Source organism: Battus philenor, unplaced genomic scaffold (assembly GCF_028537555.1).
Source record: "Battus philenor isolate CCGP_79_NKW_IND1 unplaced genomic scaffold, ilBatPhil1.0.hap1 SCAF_27, whole genome shotgun sequence".
NCBI classification, from domain to species: domain Eukaryota; kingdom Metazoa; phylum Arthropoda; class Insecta; order Lepidoptera; family Papilionidae; genus Battus; species Battus philenor.
Window position 1 is genome coordinate 4,711,437 of NW_027181690.1, and position 27,580 is coordinate 4,739,016.

The window sequence follows — 27,580 nt, forward strand, 5'->3', positions numbered from 1 at the left end:
CTTAAGCCCCCAGCGACCATCTGTTATACGCGCTATGTAACCTGCCCAATGCCTCTAACAAACAATTTTCAAACAAAGCAAGGTTTCTTTCTCTATTTTAAACAATGACAAAGTCATAACATGAAACGGAATGTAATATAAATAACATAATCAATTTTATTAACGATATCGAAAGGCTATGCTATTATTGGTAAATGTATAGATCACAAAAACAGTGAAATATCTTCCGTGTCCATTCACGAGCCGCTGAAGCCACTCACCCGATACAACCTGTTTCATACCTAGTACACATTGCGAGCAAAAGCGTGTAACAGTGCCTTCTCATAATAGAGCATTAACGTAATTACAATCTAAAATTCTTATAATTCTCAAAATTGTAATCTACACATATCTATACAATATTAGTATTTATACTAATATTATTTTAAGTCAGGTTATTGAAGACGACTTTACCAATTTCATCCTTTTTTTACAATCATGTCAATCAAAAATTAGGAAGATTTCATAGACATTGATCGTTCGTGTTTCACGCGTTTGACAGTTAACGCTTTTAAAATTTATACTTACGTTGACAGCTACATCACTGAGTATTAATTAATAACAAATTTAAGTTAATTATTTCTCAGTTAATCAATGAATGAGGCGATCACTCTTAAATATCTTACATTTTTTCCAATTTAAATACGACAGGCCTGTAACTTGCGATATAGTCTGTCAGGACAGCCAGATACCGATTAATATTACTATTTGTGTTAATCAATATCCCGAAACAATGACATAAAAATGAAATAGTGGTTTTTCAAAAATTATGAAAAAACTTGATTATTAAAAATATTACGTAATTTATTTTACTACCAAATGACCAATATCTAGAGAAATAAAATATACAAGAATATCGTTTACTAAAAATTCATAATATAATAAAATGTTCCATTATTACAACCCTTTTTTTACAAAATGAAACCGCGTAAGTCACCATAGTAGCAATTGAATAAATATATACTAATCGGGTATCTTGTCGTTTTCAATTCACAATCGCAACATCTATAAATAACTATTTACCTCACCCGCTTAAGCGCCCGCTTCCGCTATCACTATAAAATAAAGCGATTGACCACACCCGTGACCTTTAAAGCCGCGCAGGTGTGTCGTCGACAAAGAAACAGGAATAGAAATAAATGCTCTTAACGCGAAAACTCGTGTAGTAATCACATTCCCGCGACATAATGTCACATTGAGTCTTCATTTTTTTATATTACCTCAACAACTCTATATTTATAGACATAATAAAAAATGGCTCTTATAACCTAAGCGTTTGCTCAAGTGTACATAGATATTACAAATAGGATTATCGGTAAATAAATATGGTACACACCTCACACACCACAGGTAACATAACTACAAGAAAAAATTGTATTAGTTGTTTTGGTGCATCATTAAAACATTAATAATTTATCTTTTTTTTTCCTTGAATTCGTTTAACGAGTATAACAATGCCTGACTAAAGCGTAAGTCAGTTATATAGCAACCGATCAATTGTGATCAACATACGGCTTGAATTAAGGCGAGGTTAGGCCATCTCAGGCACCGTGGAATCGGAATGCTAAACACAATTCTTATGTCAAACAAAAGTTTTAAAGCAACGAAACTTTTTTTTTACTAACCAAATTTCTCGTTTGTATTATTTCACAGATTCGAGTGCTAATTGTTCTGAACACGCGACTTAACACAGTTAGATTGCGTAACGAGTGACAATCCAAGACACCCCAAGGTCCCCTCTCGAGTGCCCTTGTATCTGGTCACTTCTTGAAGCGTCTAAAGCGAACTAAAAACTCGACGACCCCCGTAAAAAAAAATTATGTAACGTTTCAAGCTGAGGGAAGGAAGCCCTCGGGCTCAATTACTAAATAAGCGGTTTAAATTAAGAAATCTTATTTCTCTAGTTAAACCTTTCACAAAAAAATAATCATTAATTAACTACATATCAATTTTCCCTGCGACATCAAATCGATCCACAGAAGAAAAAAGCTAAAAGAATTGCTGAATTGCATTAAATGGCCCAATCTAGTGTAGTCTAGAATACGCAACATGAATCACGTCATATAATAATATGCTAATATCATTAATGCCCATCATCTGGAAACTTGTGAGCAGTGGCAATTTTATATAATTAAAAACATTAATTGTGAATTATATATGATTGCATCCCGGGAATCTAACTGGCAATATACAGTCAAAAGTCTTAGTGCTCTACCACTGCTCTCTCTAATAAAAATTACATTGTTCTAATTTGATGTAAATATGTACATGGTAAAACGTTTAAAATATATTTTAACAATGCATTCAAAAGTTGATTAATAGGTACATATGAATTAGGCTTTATAAGAAAATAATGAACTCGTATTTATACTGTAACTAAAACAAAGCCGGCCTTGTAATCAATTCGCATGACACGGGACCTTTCTAAGGAATGTACCAGATGATGCAATACTGCCTTAAGATTTATTTCTGATGAAATTTATAAGCAAAATTTCACCGTAGTGTATTCACATCAACCACAATTATTAATAATACATGATGTAAATAACAAGATTATTCTATGTGTGACGTATCTCTGTTTTGACACGTAGTTGACCCGCCTTCGTTTTCGACCAATCAGAGAGCTCCGCTTGACATTCCTCTGTCATATATTACGCGCGCTCTTGTCGTGTTACCATTACGTTTGAAAACGGTTTTCTCAACGTACAGTCCTAAATTAAATGGGTGTTAGATTCACTGTAATAAAATACTATCGATGGCTTTTGTTTCTATTTAGCTTTAGTAATTTTGATAAAATTTAACTCAATATTCCGTACGTTAAATTAAAATTAAATAATTTATTTTAAAATATTTTTTAAAACCCGATAGTATTCTTTATTCAAGTCATTAATTTATTTTATTTAAATTAAAATGTTGCACCTCAATACTGTTCCTGAAAACTATGTTAAGAAAGTTGACCAGTAAGTATTTTTTGTTGTAAATCATTTTTAAAACTATGTTAAATTATATATTTTTATAATATATTGACAGAAAATAATAGGTAATCTGTTTATACTTTTTTTTTCGCCTCGATCCCTTCTTCGATTGTCTGACGTTCAATGCATTTATTTATATGTCTTAACTAATTCAATAATTTGTGTTAACAGTAAATCTATATTCAATGATTTTTTTTTTATATTTTTTATATTAGTTTTTAATAATGTCTACTTATATATTCGGAAACCTTTTATGTTTTGTCCAACTAAAAACTAAACTAAAATAAATACATTTATAACAATATATAAGTAATTTGTTTTTATAACCAACTTTAGAAAATAGTTCACAGCTGAATATACATTAGAGACAAACTAAAAAGGTAGTTGAAAGACAAAGGATACGGTAACCGGATTAGTAAAGATTTCTGCATACTTCAGCTATTTACGTTGGTATTAAAACTCAGTCTTAATGCTCTAGGACTAGAGTAAATATAAAAATAATTTTTGATCAATTTTTTTTCTGTTAACTTGATATAAAGCGATCACAAATTTGATCACCGTCTTCATCATCATTTCAACGGTTGGACGTCCACAAATGGACACAGGCTTACGTCATGACTGATGTCCTATGCTTGCTAGCCCATGGTCTCCAATTCAGAACCTTAAAATCGAAATGGCTGTATATTTTGTGCGCTATCGCACTTGCAATATGTACAAAGATAATATGCTGGTACATGCTCAATCGATTCCATGTAGGATTGAACATCAAATGTCTTTGTATAAGAATAACGAAAAAGAAACTGTGATTATGTCTGGAAACTTATTTTCTTAATATCATCTCTACTAAAGATTCTTTATTCGCAGATGCGCCCAACTGGCATTGGCTTGCAGCCGAGCTGCTCATCAAACCGCACTCCGTGGTACTGTCAAACCCATCCCACAACTCGCCGCTCTTACACCCAAGGTAATTTATTAATGAAAGTTTTTATTAAAGTATTTATTTATCTATAACACAAAAACTACAATAATCCACCAGCATTAATACATCATAAATAATTTTATTATTTTAAAATTACCATCTATTGTTTTTTTTTATTTCGTTCACTAAACTAGTCTACTACACATATTACAAAGTATTACAAACTATACATAAAAAGGCCAGTTGTACGACTTTCTAGAAAAGAACGCTACTTGTATAAATACAGACTTACAAGTTACAACTTAGACTACGGTATGCTACAGACCAAGTTAAACTACACAATTAAATTTTAGAATTTATTAAACATTGCTACTTAATTCAAAATATTTTAACTTAAAAAATATCTATTTCTTTGACTAAGTTATCATACAGTTTGCACGTGCGCTACTTTGGCGAGTACTGACCACAATTAGTTCGCCATGCAAGCCAATCCTCTGTCTATCTTCTTTATAGACAAGTCGTAAATCACAGTGTTACTGTAACAATCATCACCATCGTCATTTCGGACAAAGGACTACTGCCAATAGATTTCAGGAACTGTTGGCAGCGATCTGCATCCAGTGTTTTCTGACAACCTTAACAAAGTCCATTTTGTAATAGGTCCATTTAAATGTGCTGGAACTGTGTAAATTTAACCAATGTTCAAATTTACATGTCTCAAAAATATTTTCTCGCAGATTCAATGAATTAATTTTTAAAATCCTTACTTAAGTAGAACTGAGTAGATGTTGATATAAGAGTCAAATTACATTAAAATCTATTGATTAATGTTACACTTTTATATAAGATTCAAATAATTTAGTTTTAAAATCGTTATATAAAACTAATAAAAATATAAAATTTTGTATTTTTATTTTTCATTAACAATTATTTAACAATTGAATTACACTTGTTCATATATTAAAACAATGTCTTTGTATTATATTAAATGAATTAATATTTCATTTATTAAATTATCGAGTTATCTATTTAAATAGAATTATACTAAATATATATCTACCGACTGTTTCATAATCGAACTACATTTATACATGTCATGTTTCGTAGATATCATCTTGATGCAGTAGGTCATCTGACGATCCAAAGTCTATAATACAGATATTTGCCCCAGAGATAAGTATAATTAAGGCCCTTATCGCAGCCATTAGTCCAGGGAATCGGGGGGCAAATGTAAGAACCCGGCCACGGCCGTGAATTACCCAATTTGTTTATTATAATTAATTTTATTAGGTTAAAGTACCAATGATAGTTAGCTGTTACCAAATTCCGTGAACTGGAACTTTTACATGTATGAGCGTTTAGTAGGAGGTGAAGTAACCACCCGAATATGTATTCGTTTATTCGTGATGACGAAGATGACGATAATCAATAGTGATTGGAATAGTGAATACAAGGACCTGAATATATATGTTCTTAACTATTTGTAATTCAAATCATTCAAAATCATTCAAATCGGCATTCGATTCAAACGCGGAAGAAATTGATCGCGAAAACTATGATTATAACCAGCCGACTAAATTTCCTACAGTCGAGAGATATTGGTCTGACGCGGTCGTCTCGCCACGTCTCGTCCAGTCGCATAAGAAAATAAAAGAAACATAATTTAAAGAAATCGTTTTCTATATTTTGTAGCTTGAATCATTTGAAAAACAAAAATTAACTTAGATTAGTTAAAATATAAGTATTCTATTTCGTAGACTTAAATGCTTCAATATTGTGACTACAAATTTATTGTAATGATTTCTTATACATAAAATTTTTTATTTGATTACATCCTAACTCGCCTTATTTTTGGTGAAGGTCAAATGTTTCGTAGCTAAAAACGAATTTAATCTATGGGGTAAAGAAAACATTTGATTATTTTCTTTGTATTTTCTTTTCATTCTTCGTTTCCTTGTGACAAAAAGATTAGTCGATTTGAACGAACTGACCTCGAGTTTTGCGCTAAACTATAAATTCAATGATTCATTTTTATTTATATAGATTATTAGGGAGACTCAATCCGCGTTCACTGCAAATATCCGAAGTGACGCCTAGCATAGGACGGCTTCATCACACGTGTCTAGTCATTATGATGAAGTTTTTTTCTATATACTGTACCAGGCGTTCTCAGATCGCAGACACGATTGATTGATTACAAGGTAAAATCGTGACAGCAAAAAGCTTTAAAGATTTTACATCTATTTCCAACTACCCTGTATAAAGTGATCTTCTGATTTTTTTCAATTGGAATGCGTCGTCAGGCCAATAACTTCTGACAGTACAAACGGTGCAGGGACAGATAGTAAATAGTCATTTTAATATGTCCTAATCTGAAATTTGTAAAACGCTTTTTACTAAATAATCATTGTTTAATCATAATATATATATTATCATTACATTATTTTTAAAGCTTGTGTTTTAAAGCCGTGAATTAAAACGTGTGGAAATCATTATTACCTAAGGTCGAAGCATCTCAATACATAAAAATATAAATATGGGTACTATATATGGCTAACAATACAAGTAAATCTTAATGCACAGGTACGAGCGTTCGTGGAGCGAAGCGCATCGCTCTGCGAACCGGAACACGTACACGTCTGTGATGGATCTGAAGCAGAAGCAGCTGCCCTGCTGCAGATAATGCAACAGCAAGGCACTCTGCGCCGTCTGCCCAAATATGAAAACTGGTAAGTGGCTTATTTGTTTACTTTTTTGTCTTTCATAGACCACATAGCGTGCAGAACAAATGGCCGAAAGAGATCGAATGAGATCATAGATGAGTGTCGGTAACCAACAGCCTGGTAGATTAATAAGTTGAAGTACTGGTGGGCATATTTCATAACGCTCAGAATAGATGACCACTGAGTCATTAAGATTCTAGAGAAGTGACCACGGACCGGCAACCGCAACTGAAGGCATCTCACAAGATGAACAGACGACTTTGAAAAGGTTATCGAAAAACTCTGAATGCAGGTGGCTTCCAATCGGCATTTTGGAAATCTATAGGGGAAGCCAAGATCCAGCGGTGCTTTGAAATGATGATGATAAGTGACATCCGCTCAACAGTCCAGAAACGTCATCTTTTCTTCTGTGTCTCAGTATCCTGCTCAGTGCTGCAGGGACTTCGTAAAAAGCTATCCACTGCAATGTGAATCTGCATTCCTTGATTAGTTTATTTTCCTCCTTACACCACCTTAACGTTTGAATTTAAAAAAGATTTGCGATGAATAAAAACATTTTCTTCATTTATAACAAATGAAAATGTCGTTTCATTACAGGTTAGTTCTGTAGATACGTTTTCTTCTTACCAGTATTCATCTTATGCAAGTACCAAATAACTATTACCTCCTTTCAATTCTTCGTGCTTTTTAGACATAGAGTGGAAAAAATTTAACTTTACTTTAGGAACGTGTGTATATAACGGATAACCTAATACCATGTTGTTACGTTTGCTACAGTTGGTTAGCTCGAACTGATCCAGCCGACGTCGCCCGCGTCGAGTCCCGCACTTTCATCTGCTCCGACCGAGAGCGTGATGTGGTGCCTTCAGCTAGAGCAGGACAAAAGTCCGCCTTGGGAAACTACATCACACCAAATGACTACGAAAAGGCCATTTCGGAACGGTTTCCAGGATGTATGAGAGGTAAAAAATGTTTTATAAATATTAATGAATTACCAAATTAATCTAATTTTTAAATGAGAGATCTATAACCATAAAATACATTTAATATGAGAAATTATTGAGTTTTATATAAAGGAAATAAATTAGTATAAGCAGCTAAACTGTGACAGAAACATTTACTCAATTTAATACTATTTATTGCACAAAAAAGTATAATAGACGGTCTTATTACACTAGGCAATTTCTTCCAAACAGTTAAGAACTTTTAACAAATGATTTGAATTATATGATAAACAAATATAGGTTGATAAACCCCGCATAATTACGATGAAAAAATACCGCGATCGAGTAACAAAATTTCGTTTTGGTCGTTCATCTTCATTGCTGAAGGAGGCGGCTTTTTCCAGGAATGTTTGGTTGAGGATTCGATGAGTTTTCTCCACAAGACGGTTTGGTGATCTCTCTTTTGATCTCTTTCCCTCAACAAAATAACAAAAAAATAGAATTCATAGTAAATTTGTATGCAGTGAAGGAAGAAGCAAGAGATATAACAGCGCAACCTCTCTATAGTGTGATCTAGGAGTCTAGGCTAGCCTTGAGCGAACTTCAGTTCATTAATGTATGAAATCTTATTTATATTTCTAATTCAACAAAATAAGAAAAATACAACGTACATCACAAAAGATATATCAAAAGATCTATTAAATTGGTTGTATTTACAATCTTCAATTTTCCGTAGCCTCCTTTTTTTTAACTTTTATTATTGTGTAACAGGCTTTACCTAATAATCGAATGTTAAGGAAATAAAATTTATTATTTTTTCGAAAACGGGCTTTCAAAGCATTGGTAGAACACCAATACCTCACTTTGTGTCGTGGTTACGTTCCAAAAAACACGACGTAAATTGAAACGCCGCAAAGTGAATTAAGATTTTCTTCATAGCAAACCATGTAAAGATCGAAGATAGGTTCCAGGGTTACGAAAATACTACTTTTTAAAAAGAAAATTGAGCATTGTAAACATTTAAAAAACAAAAATAATATAACCCTGCCATAATAATATAAATAAATAAATTGGAAAAATATTTACCTTTTTGTAACCAGAAACAACACGTAAAAATTTATATAAATTTATTGTTCTCTTTTAAAAAAGCACAACACACTGGATTACAACACACTACGTAATTGAAACTGAACTCTAAAATTAGCAAAACAAAGTGAAAATAAAACAGTATTCAAATTGCGTTGTTTTTAGTTCGAATGAGAATCCCCGAGTTTTGATAGCATGACGCAATTAGAAACAGAAGTGATGTCATAATTTAGAAAAAAAAAGAAAATTTAAAAAAAAAATAAAGACTCGAACCCAAAACAACGCAACCTCGAAAATCTAACGGCGCACAGTGAAAATTAGTACTAATTAAGCAGCAACGCAACTTCGAAAAAAACGCAAAACGAAACGACGCAAAGCGAGGTATTGGTGTATAATTCAAAGTAGGTAGGAAGAGGATTCTGGTCAGTGAAATTGAACGCCAAATAATTGCAAGAAGGCTTCCGTAAATCTTCGCGGGTCGTCAGGCCCGAGCATCGTACCCAGCACCTCTCCCTACAACGCGATGGAACCTGCAATCGCATAAAACGCTAAAAAGTTCCGTCTCTTATACTTGAAATCGTAATAAGTGTATACCTTCAGATTAATATTTGCCTTAATTAATTGATTTATTTTTTACAACAAAGAACTACTTCAATTGATTTTATATTCTTTGTCTACGAGCTGTTATTAAATACGTCATACTAGATAAGGAAGTTGTTACAAGCTACTTCACGTTTTACCATTCACCTTTCAAATCACGTGCTTAAAAAATTAACTCAACAATGTTCTTTCTTTAGGTGTTAATTCTCCACTTGAATTAATAAAGTAAAAGAGGTTATTGTGTGTCATTTGTTGACTGATGACTGTATTACGTAAAGGAAGACGGCCTTATTTTGCGTATACATTAGTTTATTATGTTAAATTCTTTGTGTAATAGTTCAATAAAATGCATTACAAATCATAGAATATTATCGTTTTCATTTACAGAAGCAAATATTAGCACATAAAGTTATTAGTTACGTAATTTTTACTCTAAATTTATTTTGTAAGTTCATGTAAAAAGTTTTTTAAATGAAACAACTTGTTTGTTATCTTAAACCTAAAGAGACATATCTTACTTTACGTCAAAAAAGTAAATAGTCAGCAAATATATTATGAAATATTAAGGTATAAAACTATTGAAAACTAATAAACTATTGTAATTATAATTAAAATTGCTATATTGCTGGAACACTATAGATATTCTTCAACATTTCATGTCAAATGGTTACGTAAGCTAAAAAAACTTATTTTTGTTTCTTTCCTCAAGGTCGCACAATGTACGTGATTCCATTTTCCATGGGGCCCGTTGGATCACCTCTCTCAAAGATCGGAGTCGAAATAACGGATTCTCCTTATGTCGTATATTCCATGCGCGTCATGACTAGAATGGGTAAGTAGAAATAACTGAAACATTAATTTTTAAATTTAGAACTGATAATTCCATTTTCGAACTATACGTTTTTAATTTTTATTTCTTTCTTGACGACTAAATAAATAAAAAAAACTTAATATAATTAATACTACTAACTACATAATACTTTATTGCAAACCAAACTAAAGGCACCCGAGCAAGGAAGTTTATGTTAAGTTAAGCCTAAAACGAGATACAGACTAGGCGCCTTCTGACCTCTTCGCCCTCAAGCCAACGCAATCTATAAATGACAGTGAGGCAACAGAAAGATTTCGTGAAAATAAAAAAAAAATATGCCAACCAACGTCTAAATTTGCGCAAACTCTGTCCTTTCGCAGTTCACTAGTTACTTGAAAAAGCTTTCAAAAAAATGATTTCAATATTATATACATTTTAATATAATTAAAGTTATTATAATATTGCGTAAACTTAAATAAGCCTTTCGTGATTATTAAATTTAACCTTTGTGTATTATGTCATTATTGCTTGTTAATTGGACAGTTTTATTTCAACATTACATAAATTGTAATTAAACTCGAAACAAAACTCGAAAATAAATTTGAAAAAGGGGAATTCTTGTACAACGAGTTTTCCTATAAGGAGATCTATCGCTGAATCCAACTCGGATGGGTAGCGTTATAGGAACTCTGAAACAATACAATCAAAATACCGCAATACCTGGGGATGTAGGTCTTTGAGCAGTAGGTGTTGCCGGTGATAACTTAAGGATCCGAGAAGTGGTCCTTTACGGTGGACCTTATAAAAACCCTCAAGGCGACCCAGAGAGCAACGGCGTAAGCTATGGTCGGAGTTTCGCTGCGAGATCAGGAGATCAACAGAAGATCTCAGATCACCTACATAGTTAGAAAGATTGATCGTCTGAAGTGGCAGAAGGTGAGGCATATCGCTCATGCAACCGATGGCCGTTGAGGTCGAAAGATTCCCGAATAGTGACCACGAGCCGGTAGACGCAGTGTGGGTAAGCTCCCCACCAGGTAGACCGACCATAAAGTTAAGGACGCGGGAATTAGCTGAATGCAGGCAGCACTACACCAGTCATTTTTAAAAGAAACCTATTCCCTGGGCGTCAATCGGGTGAAAAGAAAAATAAGTTTTCCTGTAACACGGAAATATTCAACCGTATAGAGAGATTAACTGTATAATATAAAAAGTCAGCATATCAGCATACATATATACACGTAAAAATTAATAATGCTAAATATATTTCTTAAAAACACATTTTCATAGTTTACCAAACGTTACTTAACAATCTAAACAACTGTGCTTTGTCCAATTTAGTCAAGCCGATATTACACGAACGATAAAAACACTTTAGGGTGTACCATACATTACCATACATACTCGACAGCAAATGTGCTATATCTTCAGCACTTTAAAGTTTTTACATGTATTTCACCACGAATATAAAAGACATTTGTGTCACAGGAAACGCAGTGCTGGACCTGCTGCGTAAAGACGAGCAGTTCGTCCGCTGTCTGCATTCAGTGGGCAAGTCGGGCGGCATCGCAGGGTGGCCCTGTGATCCTCCTCGCACCATCATACTGCACAAGCCCAGCGAAAACGAAATCGTCAGCTATGGTAAGGCAACATTGTCTCACGTTAATACAAATTAATAAATTTTTAAAGAACAGACGTAACAAGAACCTGCCGTCGTAAAAAAAGAAAACGTTAAAGAGATTTAATCAAAAAAGTTAATGATACTAAATTAATGATATATAATACAGACCAATATAAATACTTTAAATTTTTGTTCATTACTAGCTGCCTCATTCGTATTTTAATAGATAAGTGTTTTGAGCATTGATGCCACAAACGCTGAACGACTGCACTTGCGATGTATTTATCATAATTGCAAATTGCAAGTCGTATAGGAAATGTTTTCCTCAAGTTTTTGCTCAAGCGAAAAAGGGATTAATTTTTATACACATAGACTTGACAAATTAGCTTGTATTTATTTAACATTGTTGTGATAAATAGTCTGCTTTACGAAAACAACAATTTACTTTTTATGTCTTTTAGGAAGCGGCTATGGTGGCAACAGTCTGCTGGGGAAGAAATGCTTTGCCCTTCGATTGGGTTCGGTGCTCGCACGGCGGGAGGGTTGGCTCGCTGAACACATGCTTGTAAGCTTTATTATTTTTTTTTTATTACAGCTGCCAATAACTTAGAGCTAATATGAAAGAAGATCAATTACAAGCCATCTTCAAATAAAAAACTAAAAAGTGTTTTTAACGAGAACTTTATATTCCTATTATATCACTGACATTTTGGTTTAATGAAACAATTCTATTTGTCGCGCAGTCACTAAAATAATTTATAGAAAACGGAAGAACTCGATTGATACCAAACGATATTTTGATATTGGCCAGCTGCCCCGATCATGGAAATCTTTGTCGAACTATGATAAAAAATACCAAGTCCTTATAATCGTGCGACAGTGCCCAATTAATTTAGAATAAAACTCGTTTATATGCAGAATCCTACACTTTTCGACTAAGATTTATTTTTAGCACCGTAAAAGAACTTGTAAACCCTTTAAGTAGATATCTATAATTATGTTCTTATCGTGCATAAGATAGTCTTCACAACGTCAATCGAATCAAAAAAAATAATATTATAAATTGGTCAAATGCTGAACATTTGACAAATTTAATTTATATTCCAAATCATGATGGAAACCTACCGGTATAATTTTTAATTTCTTCATTGTAGCCAAATCCTTCTTGACTTGACTATCATAAATAACTTTTATTTTAATTTCTAAACAAAATTCCTACTAAAAAAAACTCCTACATAGGGAAACATCTGAACAGTAATTAGTGGGTATTGTCTTCAATATCGACACTGATCAAATAAAAATGGACAGACGAACTAATGAAGGTCTTTGAAAAACCCTGGATGCAGCCGCTACCAACCAATCACATTTGAAATCTATTGAGGAAACCTTTTTCAAACTACGGGCGTTCTTCGGCTGCTAGAATAATGATGAGCTACCTTAGCTTTTCTAAAATTCTTACGAACTTCTACGAATTTCTAACCTTTATATTTCTTATATTAAAGATAAAGGGTTAAACTCTTTTCGAGTCACCTTTCGAATTGCCCCCCAGTCGACTGTGGGCCCAACGTTGGGATGTTTTAGTCGATATAGATCGTAAAATATCTTAAAAAAGAGATTGTACAAAAATATATTGTCATCAGATCGTAGGTATAACGGACCCTAAAGGTCGTAAGCGCTACGTGGCGGCCGCGTTTCCCTCTGCGTGCGGGAAGACCAACCTTGCCATGATGACGCCCAGTCTACCTGGATATAAGGTGGAGTGCGTGGGAGACGACATCGCGTGGATGAAGTTTGACAAGAACGGCGTTCTCAGAGCCATTAATCCAGAGAACGGTTTCTTCGGAGTAGCTCCTGGTAAGTTTACTCCCTCCTCTTTATTTTTCGCTACAAAAAGTTCGCCTTTAAAGTTATAAATTTATCTTGAGACGATTTAAGTTGTAAGCAATATCTCCACCCAGACAGTATTGTGCAGAAATGTTGAGCGCTGTAACTTTAGTCTTTGTTAGAAAGCCTAGCCTAGTTGACATTGACCATTTTTGTCAAATGGTCTAGGGACTTTACTCAGCTGAGTGTCAACACTAGTAAAATAGCTGAACTGAAGAAACCTAAGTGTGTAAACGTAACAGAAAGATCAAACAAATCTTTTATATGATAAATAATCGAAAGAAGATTGACAAAAACCTTCTTTTTATCACTAACAGAAAGTTTCTAATATCTAGTTTACAACCAAAATCGGGTCCGGTTTCAAAGAGTTATCGTAGATCGGCAGCGATTAGGATAATATTTCTTGTCACCCTTTTTATTGTCAACCAAATCTCTACAGGAACATCAACGGCAACCAATCCGATAGCAATGGCATCAATATTCCGTGACACCGTTTTCACCAACGTCGCGGAAACTTGTGACGGTGGCGTCTGGTGGGAGGGCATGGGTGAAGCCCCCGAGACCTTGATAGACTGGAAGGGACAACCGTGGGACCCCAGCAAGAAGACATTGGCTGCCCATCCAAATTCACGGTCAGTTTATTATTTATATAAATGCCGCTCTCTTTCGTAATTTCCAAAACCTATGTGTTATCAGATATTAACTTCTTATATTCAGGCTAATCGGTTATAAATGTGAAAGCTTCTCAGCTTTTATGTTCGGCTCTTATACAACTAATCTTTTTTAAGCTCTTACACTTATTTCCAATTACTCCACATAAAGCTTTTATTTTTGTCAATATACCTAATTTTGGGTCAGCTATGAGAGAAAGGTTCTTCTTTTTTCTTATAATCTAGGCACATTGCACGCACTTTGCGGTTATTATTTTGTATATGCAATAGAAACATTTGAATAATGTACAACCGACGGAGGGCTTGCACTTTTGGGCTGTATTATCAAAGCATAATGATCACCTCTCTGATATCGAACTATTTTTTATATCTTTTAAAAAATAAAAAAAAGTTATCCTACCTAAGTTATCCTCTAAATATAATATTTGTAATGTTTCTTTGTATTACCCATGCTAATTTTGTAATTACTTTGTTCCTTTTTTCACATTGCTTTCATTCTTTTTCGATAATTTCAATAAATTAAGTTCCTTTACTGCATTACAAAAATGTTTATTAACCCAAATAAAATAAAAGGGTATACTTCGTAAGTTAAATAAGATTGTAAATATTGCAGATTCTGCACTCCGGCGGAACAATGTCCGATCATAGACAGCGAGTGGGAGAGCGCGGAGGGAGTACCGATCTCCGCGATCCTGCTGGGCGGGCGGCGCCCTGCTGGCGTGCCTCTCGTGGTGGAAGCCCGGGACTGGCAGCATGGCGTGTTCATGGGAGCCACCATGCGTTCCGAGGCCACAGCCGCTGCCGAACACAGCGTTAGTTTGATTAATCACTCGACGAAATAAAGATATATATTACTGAGAGAATTTAGTTTTTATAATTGGTGCAGGTGGATTCCTTGGCGTCCACAGTAGACTCGGTGGCACAAAAAATGTGGGTTTACAATTTATTTGTTTAGAAGCAAGAGCTAATAACAAGTGTTCCTTTATACTGTTATATGAGGCTACAAAAAGAAAGTAAAGTAAATTAATAGATATTGCCAAAAAAAAATTATAGTTGGTCAACTTCTAACATAACGAACGGTGGCTGTAAAAGAATCTACGTCTTGTTGCTTACAGAAACTATTATTACTAAACTACTACTACTAACTAAATTATTGTTCGCTCGTATAATATAACTTATTTGCCTATAGTTTATTAATGTACTAGGTATATAGGTGGATTATATCGGTGGTTTTAATTTTTCAATAAAATATTGCAGGGTAAAGTTGTGATGCACGATCCCTTCGCGATGCGACCGTTCTTCGGTTACAACTTCGGCGAGTACCTCAACCACTGGCTGTCCATGCCCCAACCTGGGCGCACCATGCCGAAGATCTTCCACGTCAACTGGTTCCGGAAAAATTCTCAGGTACTAATTTAAAGTATTAGCTACCATGCGTGTAAAACTCACCGGAATGACACGAAAGATTCAACTCTAGAGGGAAAATATTAAGTGTAAAAGGTTTAAAAGTTTCATGTATATAATAAATATCGTTAGTAAAAAGTTGCAGTGTTAAAATTTGGATATGTATGCATAATAAAAATAATAATTGTTTACTATCTGTCGCTGTAGAGTATTGGTCGTTTCAATCCATAGACGCCTCTACTACGCCTTCTACTGTAAGGTATAGACCTCCCCCAAAGATATCTTTAGACTTGGCAGACGGGTTGACGATCGCGATATGGTATTATAGTACGCAGATGCCGCTGCTGCCCATCATTTGGAAACTTATTTGCGAGAAGTGGCAATACAAAGTAACTAGTGTACAAAGTGTGAATTATATAAAATTGCACCCGGGAACAGAATGCGCGACTAACGATCGCAAGTCTCAGACTTCTAGGCTACCACTGCTCAACCAGACTTTAATTATCAGAAGTTAGAGGTCTATCGCAGAAATAATTTAGAATGAACACTTTATAAAGTGATTGAAAATAGATGTAAGGCTTCACCTATTTAAACCACACACAATGTAACCACAGTTTATAACAATAAGTCCCTAATTTACTGGGTCCCGCCAAAACTTCAGAACTACTTTACTGGTATCATTCATCTTTTCGTTATTACTTTCGTAATAATTTGTAGAAAGTTTAAGGAAGGATATAGAAGGCTCAATAAGCATTTACCATTATTATTCGAAGATATCCAATTTTTTTATTGCCGATTGCCGCGCTACGACTCAACACAGTAGTATATTATATAAATTGTTTCAGGGTAAATTCCTATGGCCTGGTTTTGGCGATAACTCGCGGGTATTGGATTGGGTATTGCGCCGTTGTGATGGAGAACCGTGCCACCAGGAGACACCTTTGGGCTTCGTGCCTAAACCGGGATCCCTCAACACCGACAACCTTAGCGATATAAACATGACCGAATTGTTCAGCATACCTAAAGATTTCTGGCTTCAAGAGGTAATTTTTTTAATTCGTAGACGTCAATTTTAAGACGTGGGCCTCCCCTAAAGATATTGGAGGGGGGGATATACCATAATTGCCATTTTAATAGCAGTGTGGTATTTTGGTACCCAGAGGACGCTGCAGCTCATCCTCTGGAAACATGTTTATGGGCAGTTGCAATCCTATAAAATTAATGCACAAAGTGTAAATTATACAAGGATGTACCCTGGGAATCGCACTCGTGACATGATTGTAAGTCTCAATCCTCTACCGATGGGTTACCACTGTTCGAAAAGAAACACTTTCAACCATAACAATATGAATAATCTGTAGCTTTGTTACAGAACAAAAGTAATATGATCGACATTGTTTGCATTTGCTTTATGACAATACATTTATAGGATTTTATATATTTTTTTAATAATCGTTGTCTAAAAATTTCGTAGATTTATAATTCTTCTTACTGTAGTGTCATCTCCCACTGAAATTCTGCTGTCAGTAGAACTTTACTTTCGTTACAACTGCGCAAAATACTTGTGCTCTTTTTTTCCTCGCCTCGACCTCTTCACGTTTTCCTAAAGAGGTTGCTAAAGAACTTGACATAACATGGCTATATACCACTAGATATTGCTCATAATAAAGAACCGTAATTTGCGGGTTTGAATCTGTGTAAATGCAAACACACTTGTGTTAATTACACTTTTCTATAATAACAAAATGTTTTTTCAGGCTGATGCTGTTGAAAAATATTTCAAAGAAGAAATAGGTGAGGATTTGCCGAACGAAATGTGGGAAGAACTCAACAAACTCAGAACCAACATTCAAAGAACATAATCCGATCGCCTGCGCCAAAGACCTTTCGATGACAATTAAACCAACATGACGGCTTACGTGAAATTGTACATATGTTTAGATAACTTCATTCCAATTTAATATTAAGATTAGCATTAAGTTATTATTGTACCGTTGTCCCATATATGAAGGTCAAGCTAAAATCGTACACGTAGTGACTCTAGAAAATTAATTAAAATAAATCTTTATCTCGTATTTTCAAATTCAATAGCCATTAAAAAAAGTAAACTAATTTTATGTACGTTGTGATGATCTCTCTATTACTATGACTCCATTTTTCTATTAGTAACGGTGTAGTAAAAAGAAACTGTAATTAACTTTTTTTGAATTAGTCACGATCTGCACTAATTCCTATCGTAAATAGGGAGGCCTATATCCAGTAGCACACTTTTTACGACTTAAATGATGATTATCATCATCATTATATGTATATGTACCTGCCTTATCACAAGATTTGTTTTATGTACACCTCTATACTATTAATGATTTTATTCAAAAATATTGAAATTTAAACAAAAGTTGCCAGGATTATAAATAGCTGGCAACATTAGATACTATGGCTGTGTTAGTTAAGAAAATCCTTTATTTGTTAAGAAATATTTTTGTAAGTCGATTCTATGAAAAAATATCATTCATAAACAAATATATATACATATAAATATACTCATTCGATTTTTATTTTTAATCGTATTATGACACTATGATTGCCAATAAATATAAACATGATGTTTACAGGTATAGTGTATTATTTTTTTAAAATTTAAAATAAACTATATAAGACATTTTCTTTATTTTTTTTATTTGATTTCTTTATTTCATATGCTTCGCCGAAAATACTCTGACGCCATCTTGTGTTGACGCACGCGCGTATTTAGTTAACAGTGCGTTGACGTTTAGTTTCTCAGTAGCATAAGACCTTAAACAATAGAAAAATTAATTGTAAAAATACAGGATGATTGGTTATAGATTTAAAGGCTTTAAAGTGATGAATATGTAGTTCATTTTCTGTCAATTCATAAAGTGTAATCTATAAAACAATAATTTTAGAAATAATAATCAACGTAATCTTAATATATTAAGATAAACCGTTTTCAAATTTGAAATATTAAATTTAATTATTGTCTATTATCTGTACCTGTAGAATTTGTACCGCCAGAAGTTATAGATTGCCGTATTCGAAAAAAAAACAATGTCATGTGATGACAATTGAACAATTCATGCTTACATATACCTTCACCTACCTATATACCTTCTACAAGCTACTGCTAACAATATGTGAAGATTATAAAACCTTTTTTTATAATATGTCTTTAAATATTTGAAAGGAAAACTTACTCTATATATGGTGAAATTTCTTTCACAGTCCACTTTGCTTTTGATCGAAACAGCGTTTTGAATCTTTCATTTATGTCATCAGGTAAATCACTCTCCGAAAATCCCCAAACCACTTGTGGCGTGCTGCTCTTATCTATTAGAGCTATACCCAACAGCAGTGATTCCTACAGTAAAATATAGAATGCCAACGACAGAAAAAAAAATATATCAATCAATGCCATGATAAAAAAAACTTACAATGTAATATAAAAAGTACAAAATACAAAAAAGCGGCCACGGCTGGACATCACCCTGCCCAATAGATTTCTAAGCCAGATGTTGCCAGTTCATGGTCTCCATTCCAAAACCTGCCCATTGTCAATTCAACTAATGTACTGTACAGTTATTTTTCTATGGTTCTTCTCAATCCTCCATAGAGAAATCTAGAACATATCCTTCTATGTTGCTCGTTGAGAAACTTTGGGCCCAGAGAGAGAGACCTCGTTTTACTGCCATAAAACTTATTACACCACCATATGCATCACACCTAAATCATATATTACAAAAAATAGTAACTTACATCTGTCACCATTCCTTCAGGAACTGAATCTCGCCATGCCTGAAGAAATTCTACATAATTAAATTTGCCTGCACTCTTCAACAAAACTCTTGCTAAAAATTGACATACTTTATCCTGTTTATATTGATAATATTGCGTATCATCTTCTTTATATGTGTCTACGGTATAATACCTAAACATAGCTTCTAAAACGGATTGAGGCACCAAGTCTTTTAAACTATCGAACGTGATTTCTTTCGATATCTTATTTAAAGGCCACGAATTTTCTTCAATTAAATCCAACATGTACGAGAGAACTCTAAATTCATAATCGAATTCTAGTAATCTATAGTATTCATCAATTTTTACTGCTTCTATCTTATCAAGTTCAGCCTCCAACTCAGCCTGAGATGCCTGAACTTGCTCAAAAATTGCAGCGAAATCGAGTAGCTTTGTTTTATCGACTGCATATTCTAGCTCTGGCCCTTTATATACAGTCGGTTCTAGAATCTTCCGCAGTTTGGATAAGCGTGGTTTACACGGCTTAAGTTCGTAATATGTGAAGAATGTATTGACTACATCTTTGAATTCTATTTTTCTGGGTTCCCTTGTTCCGTCATCTGATTCATTTGATTTATTTAAACTATTATTAGATTTATCGAATGAGTTGTCTGAGTCCCATTCCGTTGAATTATTAGCCGCTTCAACACCTCCAGTCGATGCCGCGTATAACAAATTTGGCACTAACAAAAGGCTGTTGGATGTTTCCGCCTCTTTAACGTCATAAGTTTTATTTTCTGTGCACAAAACAACGTTTTCGTCTAGTTCCCCTGTCAAAATAAATGGTACCAGCTTTTATAAATTTGGATTAGGTACAAGAAATAAGGATAAGCTTGTTATACATTTCTCCAGACTTCATAAAATTAATAACTTTTTGTGGACCTTTACGATACAACATCACAGTCTCTGATGATGTCAATAACTTTATTGAACAAAGACTTATAAAATATCGTAGCAATGTGTAGAATTTTTAAGTGATAATAATTACTATATGCAAGTAAGTATATATTTTGATGCGTGTACAATAAAGAGAAATAAATTAAGTTAAGAATTGCTCTACTAATATATTAAGGATATTATGAAGGTAATCACAAAAAAAAATCCATCTTGAGTTTTCCATAGGCACTTCTCAGATCACGGGCTTGGAACCCCCGTCGCTTGAAGTTGCTATTATAAGCCAGTGTGATTGATACAATATCAGCGTGTGTGTAAATTTTGCAAATAATATTTTTGGCTCTGGAACAATAATTATTAAATACCTTTAAATACCAAGTTATTCCCAGCTTCGATTTCTTTAAGTAAGATATCGTCCAACTGCAGTAATCTCAAATTATCATTTCTGCTGGTAGATTCTGGAAACATTAGCACTTGTGTTATATCAGTTAGCTCTGATTCGTGCAACTTAGCGATTTTAATAACTTTTCTGATATCCTCCGGAGTTCTTTGACAGCTGTAACAATAAAAAATATTAATTTAATTACTAAAGGTCGTATTATTGCATTAATAATATTCAATTTCATCCTTGTTGTTGTGGATGTTACTGCGATTCTGTATAAAACAAAAATAGAGATTAGCAAAGGAATAATTATTAGACAAATAAACTTTGTTTTATACAATTACAATACAAGTTATACTTAATCCAGTAAAAGATTATTCCCATAAATTACCTAATCACTTTTAATTATATATCAATATTTACGTATTATAATGTCTAATCTGTTTTCTGATGATGTTTTTGTTGTTAGCCTTGCGGGCTTTCACAACTTCGTCGGACACAAGGCTCGCGGGTCGAAGAAAATGTTGTTTTTTTTTATTTCTTAATAAAATAGGAAGAATTCTAAGCGATTAACAATAGATGGCAACTTTGAATAATTTGACTTTGACAGTTTCTTTTTCTGTGACATTTCGTTCGATTTTTCGATCCCCGCAAATTCCTATAGCACTTTAGTCACTTCAGTTTTAGTTAACCCTAAGCAGAATTATTTCACAGAACAAATATGTCTATTTTCGGTGATATATTACCAATAAACAAAAATGAAGAGAAAAAGCAGGCTGGAGGTAACCTATCTCCTTACTTGAACTTCGATCCCCACTATATACCGAAAATGCAGCCTGAATTTATTTATCCTGATGATAGCCATATGGCCTCTACAGCCAGAAGATCAAATGTGGCTTTACCCATTATTGGAATGTCCTTCATGACTGGTTCAGGTAAGATCATCATATAACCTCAAAATTATATTTCATTTTATATAACATTAAAAACCGTCTAGACCCTAAGTCCTTAAACCTTTGTCTCAATCTTGCTTAAAATGATTTATCACTTCAAGTACAGTATCTTTTGTGTTCACACAACAAAAATAAAATTAAAGTAAATTTGAGCAATGTTTATACTATTATCATAAAAAAGTAACATATTGTTAAGTAGATGTTATTCGGCGTATAATAAATACTTTGTAAATCAAATTATAAAATAAGGTATACCTTTGCCAATATTTTTTTTTTAAAGAAAATTAATATTTTTAATTTAGAATATAATCATTGTTTTTTTTTTATTGTTCATTGACTTGTGATATGATGCACTATTTGCCACTAAAAGATACAAAAAATAGGCATAATATATTATGTATACTAATAATAAAATATTCCAGGTTTGGGTGGGATGGCTGGATTATATAAAGGTTTAAGAGCAACAACACTTGCAGGCCAAATAGGAAAAGTTAGAAGAACACAAGTTGTCAACTACATTATGAAACAAGGTAACATTTATTTAAATAAGTGTATCACAAATTGTACATGTTGTGACTGTCTAAATCAAGTAGTACAACAATATTTGTTAATAATTGATAATTGTCAGTATATTTCCTATTGCATGTATCAGGTAAACAATTTACAATGTGATGAGTGATAGGTGTATCCATAAGACACTATGTATGTATATGAGAGGGAAATGAACTTACTATTCTAGAAAATACCCTGTTAGTTGTTTCCTCTTTAGTTTTTACATGTTATTGATCCAGTGAATTATTTTTTTTTTTTTTGTATAAAATCAATAGACAATTCATTATGATAATAGAACAACTTTTGATAGATATTTATTAGCATATTTAATGTCCCAGAGGAATATTTATAAGGTGATGATATACAAACATCATATCCACATTGTCCATGATTGCATTGGAGCTTTAAATATAAAATTCATTGCAGGACTACCTTTTCACTCATAACCAAAGATGAAGGTACTAAGTCATGTCAATGTAGTTTCAGGATGCTACACTTCATCAATCAAATCATTTGGTATTATTTGATGTTAGAATTTAGACAGCTAGTTATTTTGAATGGTTAACAAGTCATTGTTGATATGACATAGGAAATGTGATTCTTTTTGTATTTGTGGATCTGAAAGTTATGTAACAAAGAAGATTACATATTTTTTTTTATTTACAATGTTCTGCATGTTTGTTAAAAAGTCCAGAGCTGTTATCATACATACTGGCTTCAGGAACTTTTTATATATTAATAATTTATTGCTGTTTCATCCCAGTAATTATATTTTAAGTTCACTTCTCTTTTTGTTAGCCTTTTAGCCTATGGTCAAGGTGTAACCAAAGACAACTGACTTGAGGTAATGATTTTTTTGTGAGGTGAATTTGTTCAAAATCTCCTTTTTTAAGAGTAAATGTGTACAGACGTTAATGCACTCACTTTTATATTGCCACTTAATTACTATATAGCCACTCAGATACTTTCTGTAACTTTTGAGATGGCATTATTTCAGGTAAAAATTATTTTTTATATTTCATCTTTATTAAATAACTCTATTTTTACGCAGGTACCACCACTGGATGCACATTGGGAATCATAGCATCATTCTACTCATGTATAGCCCTTGGAGTCACTTGGTTGCGTGATAAAGAAGATACATCCAATACCTTTATAGCCGCTGCTGCAACAGGTGTTATATACAAAAGCACAGCTGGCTTACGCTCTGTAGGCCTAGGAGCTGCAGTAGGGTTAACATTAGCTGGAGTTTACACACTTGTTACAGACAATGACAATATATGGAGCAAAGCAAAATATAACAGATTGTGATTCTCCTATGGTTTACAATGATTAAGATTATGTTGATAGAACTTCACATGGTTTGGAAAATTTGCTTGTCTTTAAAAGTTTGTATGACCTTCATACGAATTGTGAAGATGATGTCCCATTATCACCTAAGTAATGTAAATACATAGACTGTTGTTATTTAGTTATTGTGTTAGTGAAATCGGCACCAAAGTATCACTCCAGAGTGGATGTCTAATGTTGTTTGATGCACTTTGTTAGACATGTCCACCTGTAGTTCTGTTGCTTGATAAAACTGTTCCTGGATCTAGGCAGGAGAAGCACAATTATCCATAAGCCTTTAAAATAAAACAAATTATTTGAAAAACTAAAACTCTTTATTTATATTCCCCTTTTTAATATACAGAATGAGTAATAACATTATGAACAGATAAACTCGGCGACTTGTAGGCAACTTACATGTAATATAAAATTAATCCAATCAAATTGAGCACAACAAAGCTGGGTATTAAATCTACACTTAAGTATTCAACATGAGTAAAAAGTTAAAATGTATTTTACAAATGTTTACTAATAAAATGAACAAAGGATTTGAAAACCATTATGATATTGCTGTAGGGAACACATCTTTGCCAAATTAATGATATATAGAATAATCTTGCAAGATTTGGCACCAATTATGTTGACCAATATACTTTTTAAACATACTTATAAGTATTAATTGAGATGTTACAGACTGTTACGTAAATATTTTTAGTACACTTGATAAGATGTTAATAGACCTTGATATCTCAATTACTATGTTTACAGATATAACAATGGATGGACTTTTGCACAATAGATATTGGTACACTGAGATTCTACCTAAATCTAACTACTAATATGACAAATTATAACAGCATCCACAGGAATGTCAGAAATATTTTGAAAAAGTTTCTTCAAAATATTACTGGATTACAGCTCTATTAAACAAGTATCAATTAATTGGTTATTTTAAATATAGGTGCAAATATTTTTATAGTGGACCGATTTCTTAGAAACATCTTAAAAATGATTATGTAATGTTTTTTTAAGAAAGTATAATTAGCTTAAACACAAAGGCATGCTCTTAATAATGTTATGTTCATCCTTAGATTCTTATAGAGAGTAATTATCTAACCTAAACATTTAGTGAAAATTTATGTTTGAGTTTTCTTGATTTGCTGAAAACATATTTGAAAGGATGATTATCATAAAATAAAGATGAATCCCTTAGGCATTACAAGTGGTTAGAATTTTATGAGTCTTATGGTTGTCTCTTAGTGACTATATAATTATATTTGTTTCTAGCATTAACTGGAACTGTCGCCAAAATATTTTTATGATTAAATTATATTACTACTTATTATTTTGATATCAAAAACTTCTTTTTATTATGGCTCTCATTGTACATCAACTCAGGAAAGTTTTAGGCTTTTTAGTACATTAGATGCTTAAGAGTAAATTATTCTAAGTATGGGTAACTAAGTGCAGTATTTACATGTGTATAAGAATTAATTTAATCTGATATTTAACTTGTTACATCATATAACTTTTTCTTAACCAATACTTCACAAAGAACATTTGCATTATAGTGGTGAGCGATTAGCTAATGTTAGTAAAATCTTTATTGTGCCCAATAAAAGTTCAAAAAATATTCCAGTTAGCAATATTGGTCAATAATGTATATTATCATTTAAAAATAATGTCTATTGATAAATGCCAAAGAATTTCACCGCTCCATGCTATTACTAGCTCTAGTAAAGGTACAAGTAAATAATTGCACTGTCATATTTTGGTCCAATGTGTTATGTACATATTATCGACCTGTTAAACTTTAATTGATTTCTGCAATCTTCGCTGCAACCTCTTAGCTCTGAGGCGCAGCAATTTTTATGTCACAAAGCTGCATTTAGAATAGACTTCATATCTTCAGGCAGAACACAATTCAAATCTTCAAGACGTCTTGCTAGTAATGTTCGAGTATTGTCAGCAACTGGTGGATCACTCTTCAAAACTTCTCGCAACTTTAGCACCATATCAACAATCTCAACTTCCTTTTTGCCAATTGACCACTTTTTAAGATCACTTTCAGCTAGGGCTTCTAATTGTAATGCATGTAGTTTATTGGTCAAGTTGCTGTGCCTCTGATGGAACCATGCACTAAAGTTTGGTGTGCGGAAGAAATTTCGATACAGTCCAATCCAGTCTCCTTTTATTCCTGTTGTTAAATGAGGGCCAGCCTGTTGTAATGTAGCAAAAAAGTCCTCAGGGTTAAAAGGGTTGGGGACAGGTGGTGCACGGAATGGAGATATATTTTTTTGCAAAGGCATTAGTGAGGCCATGTAACGCTCCAAGGGAATCATAAAGCTCTGTGTCAATTCCAATAAATGGCGCTTGACCATAGCAGTTTGCACTTCTGATGGGCGATCTGTCCTTATACCATTGTGAAGCTTTTTTATGATCGATTTATCTTTCTCTAAAAATGGTTTATATTGAGTAAAAACACCAGGAGCTGTATCCAATAATTTTATGTTTCCAACTTTTCTTAATTTAGTTTTGACAGAGGATACATCTCCTAGTTTAATAGTATGGGGCCAATGTTGTAAAGTTTTTGTAAAGAATGGGTTAGTAACACCCAATATCACACAGGGGGGGTTGAATTGTTTTCTTGTGAATTCTTTAAATTCACTGTCATGAATTGTAAAGTATGGCCGATACTCTGCTGCATATGGCAAAGGCTGGATAAGGTATGTTAGAGCCTGCACTAATGAGGAACACTCTGTTGGCGAACTTGCTATTACTACAATAGGCTCTGCAGTCAAAACCAGCTCCCACAACAAGTGTAAATGTGATATTAAACTAGAAAGAGCATCAAATACATTAACATCTTGAATAGAAACAAGTATATGAGGCACACTTGTTGAATGGATTTGCTTAGCAATGTCTGACCTTGAAACTTTCCCTGTCTGGTGGTTAGGTATGTAAGACTGGAAGACTGCACCTAAAACTGGTAAAAGTACATTTTTACCCGCATCTAAAACTGGCCATCTATTTATATCGTGACAAGCAGCTTCTAAGCTTGTCTGTCCATCTTCGAAGTGCTTTGGAGCAATTAGTTGAATCAGTTTGTAAAATAAGTTGATGAATGGTAATCGAGTTAGTAGTATAATGCTTTTCTGAAAATATCCACGAGGTAGAGAAGGATCCTTGACCTGTCGAAAGTATACGAAGCCCCAGTAGTGCGTGGAATCCGCACGTAAAGTTGGCACACTCTCCTCATTATAATGCAACTGCTGTTGCGTCAAAGGTGTACGTGAACGTAATCGCACATGGAACTGAGTGTCTCCCATACAGCCAGAATTCGAGTCAGGAAAAGCTAAATAGCAAATATTGCATTTTTCTTGATCAGTGAGATTAACTCCTGGAGGATACACACTTTCCATTGCTTGACCTAACTCTAAATCAAAGGTGACCACACAGATACAGTGCAACCATTCAGAAAATCTACACCATTTCGATTGAAACTCCTGTTCTTCAGATAAAATATCATTGTCTTCGTGATTTTGTCGTCGGCAAGCCATTTTCGAATACTATAGTATTAACACATTTCGTCAAAATTCACTAATTCACAATTTTCGTTGCAGCACATAATTGGTTTTAACATTGTTTATATCTCAACATTGCGTTTTTTTTTTCAATCACGACAAAAACAACGGAGAGGACGCAACGGCACGTCCTACAACAGCTGTTACTTCAACATGGCTGCGCGCGCCAAAACAAAACTTAAGTCTCACATCTTAAAGAGTTACAAATTATTAAGGTTTACGTTCAAGTTTTAATATAAACAAAATACTTACTATTCTGCTCTATTTTCATCCATATTATGCATTAAAATTTATTTATATATCACATTCAAATACAGTTTTATTTTACCAAATTAAGTTCACACAACAAGAATTAAAAAATAATAGTTACGTTCCGTTTGAAACAATATTTTATTA

At 33.4% G+C, this 27,580-nt stretch overlaps 4 protein-coding genes across 5 annotated transcripts; 2 read left to right on the forward strand and 2 right to left on the reverse strand.

Annotated features, from left to right (window-relative positions):
- The first annotated feature begins 6,514 nt into the window (after positions 1–6,514).
- On the forward strand, positions 6,515–18,272 carry LOC137925440 (phosphoenolpyruvate carboxykinase [GTP]-like). Its single transcript, XM_068768878.1, has 11 exons — positions 6,515–6,662; positions 7,434–7,618; positions 9,996–10,118; positions 11,586–11,738; positions 12,180–12,283; positions 13,359–13,572; positions 14,042–14,234; positions 14,887–15,085; positions 15,531–15,680; positions 16,523–16,720; positions 17,435–18,272. The coding sequence occupies exons 1-11, from the start codon at positions 6,616–6,618 to the stop codon at positions 17,537–17,539; spliced, it is 1,671 nt and encodes a 556-aa protein (XP_068624979.1). The 5' UTR covers positions 6,515–6,615; the 3' UTR covers positions 17,540–18,272.
- Positions 18,243–27,521, reverse strand: LOC137925438 (sister chromatid cohesion protein DCC1). Of its 2 annotated transcripts, XM_068768876.1 has the most exons (5): positions 27,437–27,521; positions 20,750–20,940; positions 19,452–20,260; positions 18,893–19,056; positions 18,243–18,473 (listed from the first exon to the last, which is right to left on the reverse strand). In XM_068768876.1, the coding sequence occupies exons 1-5, from the start codon at positions 27,466–27,468 to the stop codon at positions 18,368–18,370; spliced, it is 1,302 nt and encodes a 433-aa protein (XP_068624977.1). In that variant the 5' UTR covers positions 27,469–27,521; the 3' UTR covers positions 18,243–18,367. The 2 variants fall into 2 exon arrangements, with proteins under 2 accessions (XP_068624977.1, XP_068624978.1); XM_068768877.1 differs by lacking the exon at positions 18,893–19,056 and having other exon boundaries at positions 18,361–18,473.
- Positions 21,253–23,931, forward strand: Tim23 (translocase of inner mitochondrial membrane 23). Its single transcript, XM_068768920.1, has 3 exons — positions 21,253–21,701; positions 22,142–22,249; positions 23,323–23,931. Exons 1-3 carry the CDS (start codon positions 21,488–21,490, stop codon positions 23,580–23,582), a joined length of 582 nt encoding a protein of 193 aa, XP_068625021.1. The 5' UTR covers positions 21,253–21,487; the 3' UTR covers positions 23,583–23,931.
- On the reverse strand, positions 24,848–27,362 carry LOC137925437 (protein DENND6A). The gene has a single exon (XM_068768875.1). It carries the CDS (start codon positions 27,158–27,160, stop codon positions 25,475–25,477), a length of 1,686 nt encoding a protein of 561 aa, XP_068624976.1. The 5' UTR covers positions 27,161–27,362; the 3' UTR covers positions 24,848–25,474.
- Positions 27,522–27,580: the final 59 nt, after the last annotated feature.

Excerpts from the sequence above, each read along its gene's own strand:
- LOC137925440 (XM_068768878.1), top strand. The coding sequence starts at position 6,616 with ATGCAACAGCAAGGCACTCTGCGCCGTCTGCCCAAATATGAAAACTG. Across the intron at positions 15,086-15,530 it reads CAGCCGCTGCCGAACACAGC|GGTAAAGTTGTGATGCACGA; the intron begins GTTAGTTTGATT and ends AAAATATTGCAG. Across the intron at positions 15,681-16,522 it reads GGTTCCGGAAAAATTCTCAG|GGTAAATTCCTATGGCCTGG; the intron begins GTACTAATTTAA and ends AAATTGTTTCAG.
- LOC137925437 (XM_068768875.1), bottom strand. The coding sequence starts at position 27,160 with ATGGCTTGCCGACGACAAAATCACGAAGACAATGATATTTTATCTGAA.
- Tim23 (XM_068768920.1), top strand. The coding sequence starts at position 21,488 with ATGTCTATTTTCGGTGATATATTACCAATAAACAAAAATGAAGAGAAA. Across the intron at positions 21,702-22,141 it reads GTCCTTCATGACTGGTTCAG|GTTTGGGTGGGATGGCTGGA; the intron begins GTAAGATCATCA and ends AAAATATTCCAG. Across the intron at positions 22,250-23,322 it reads CAACTACATTATGAAACAAG|GTACCACCACTGGATGCACA; the intron begins GTAACATTTATT and ends ATTTTTACGCAG.
- LOC137925438 (XM_068768876.1), bottom strand. The coding sequence starts at position 27,468 with ATGCATAATATGGATGAAAATAGAGCAGAATA. Across the intron at positions 19,057-19,451 it reads CTGAAGGAATGGTGACAGAT|GAATCACTGCTGTTGGGTAT; the intron begins GTAAGTTACTAT and ends ATTTTACTGTAG. Across the intron at positions 18,474-18,892 it reads GAAATTTCACCATATATAGA|GTCTTATGCTACTGAGAAAC; the intron begins GTAAGTTTTCCT and ends CTATTGTTTAAG.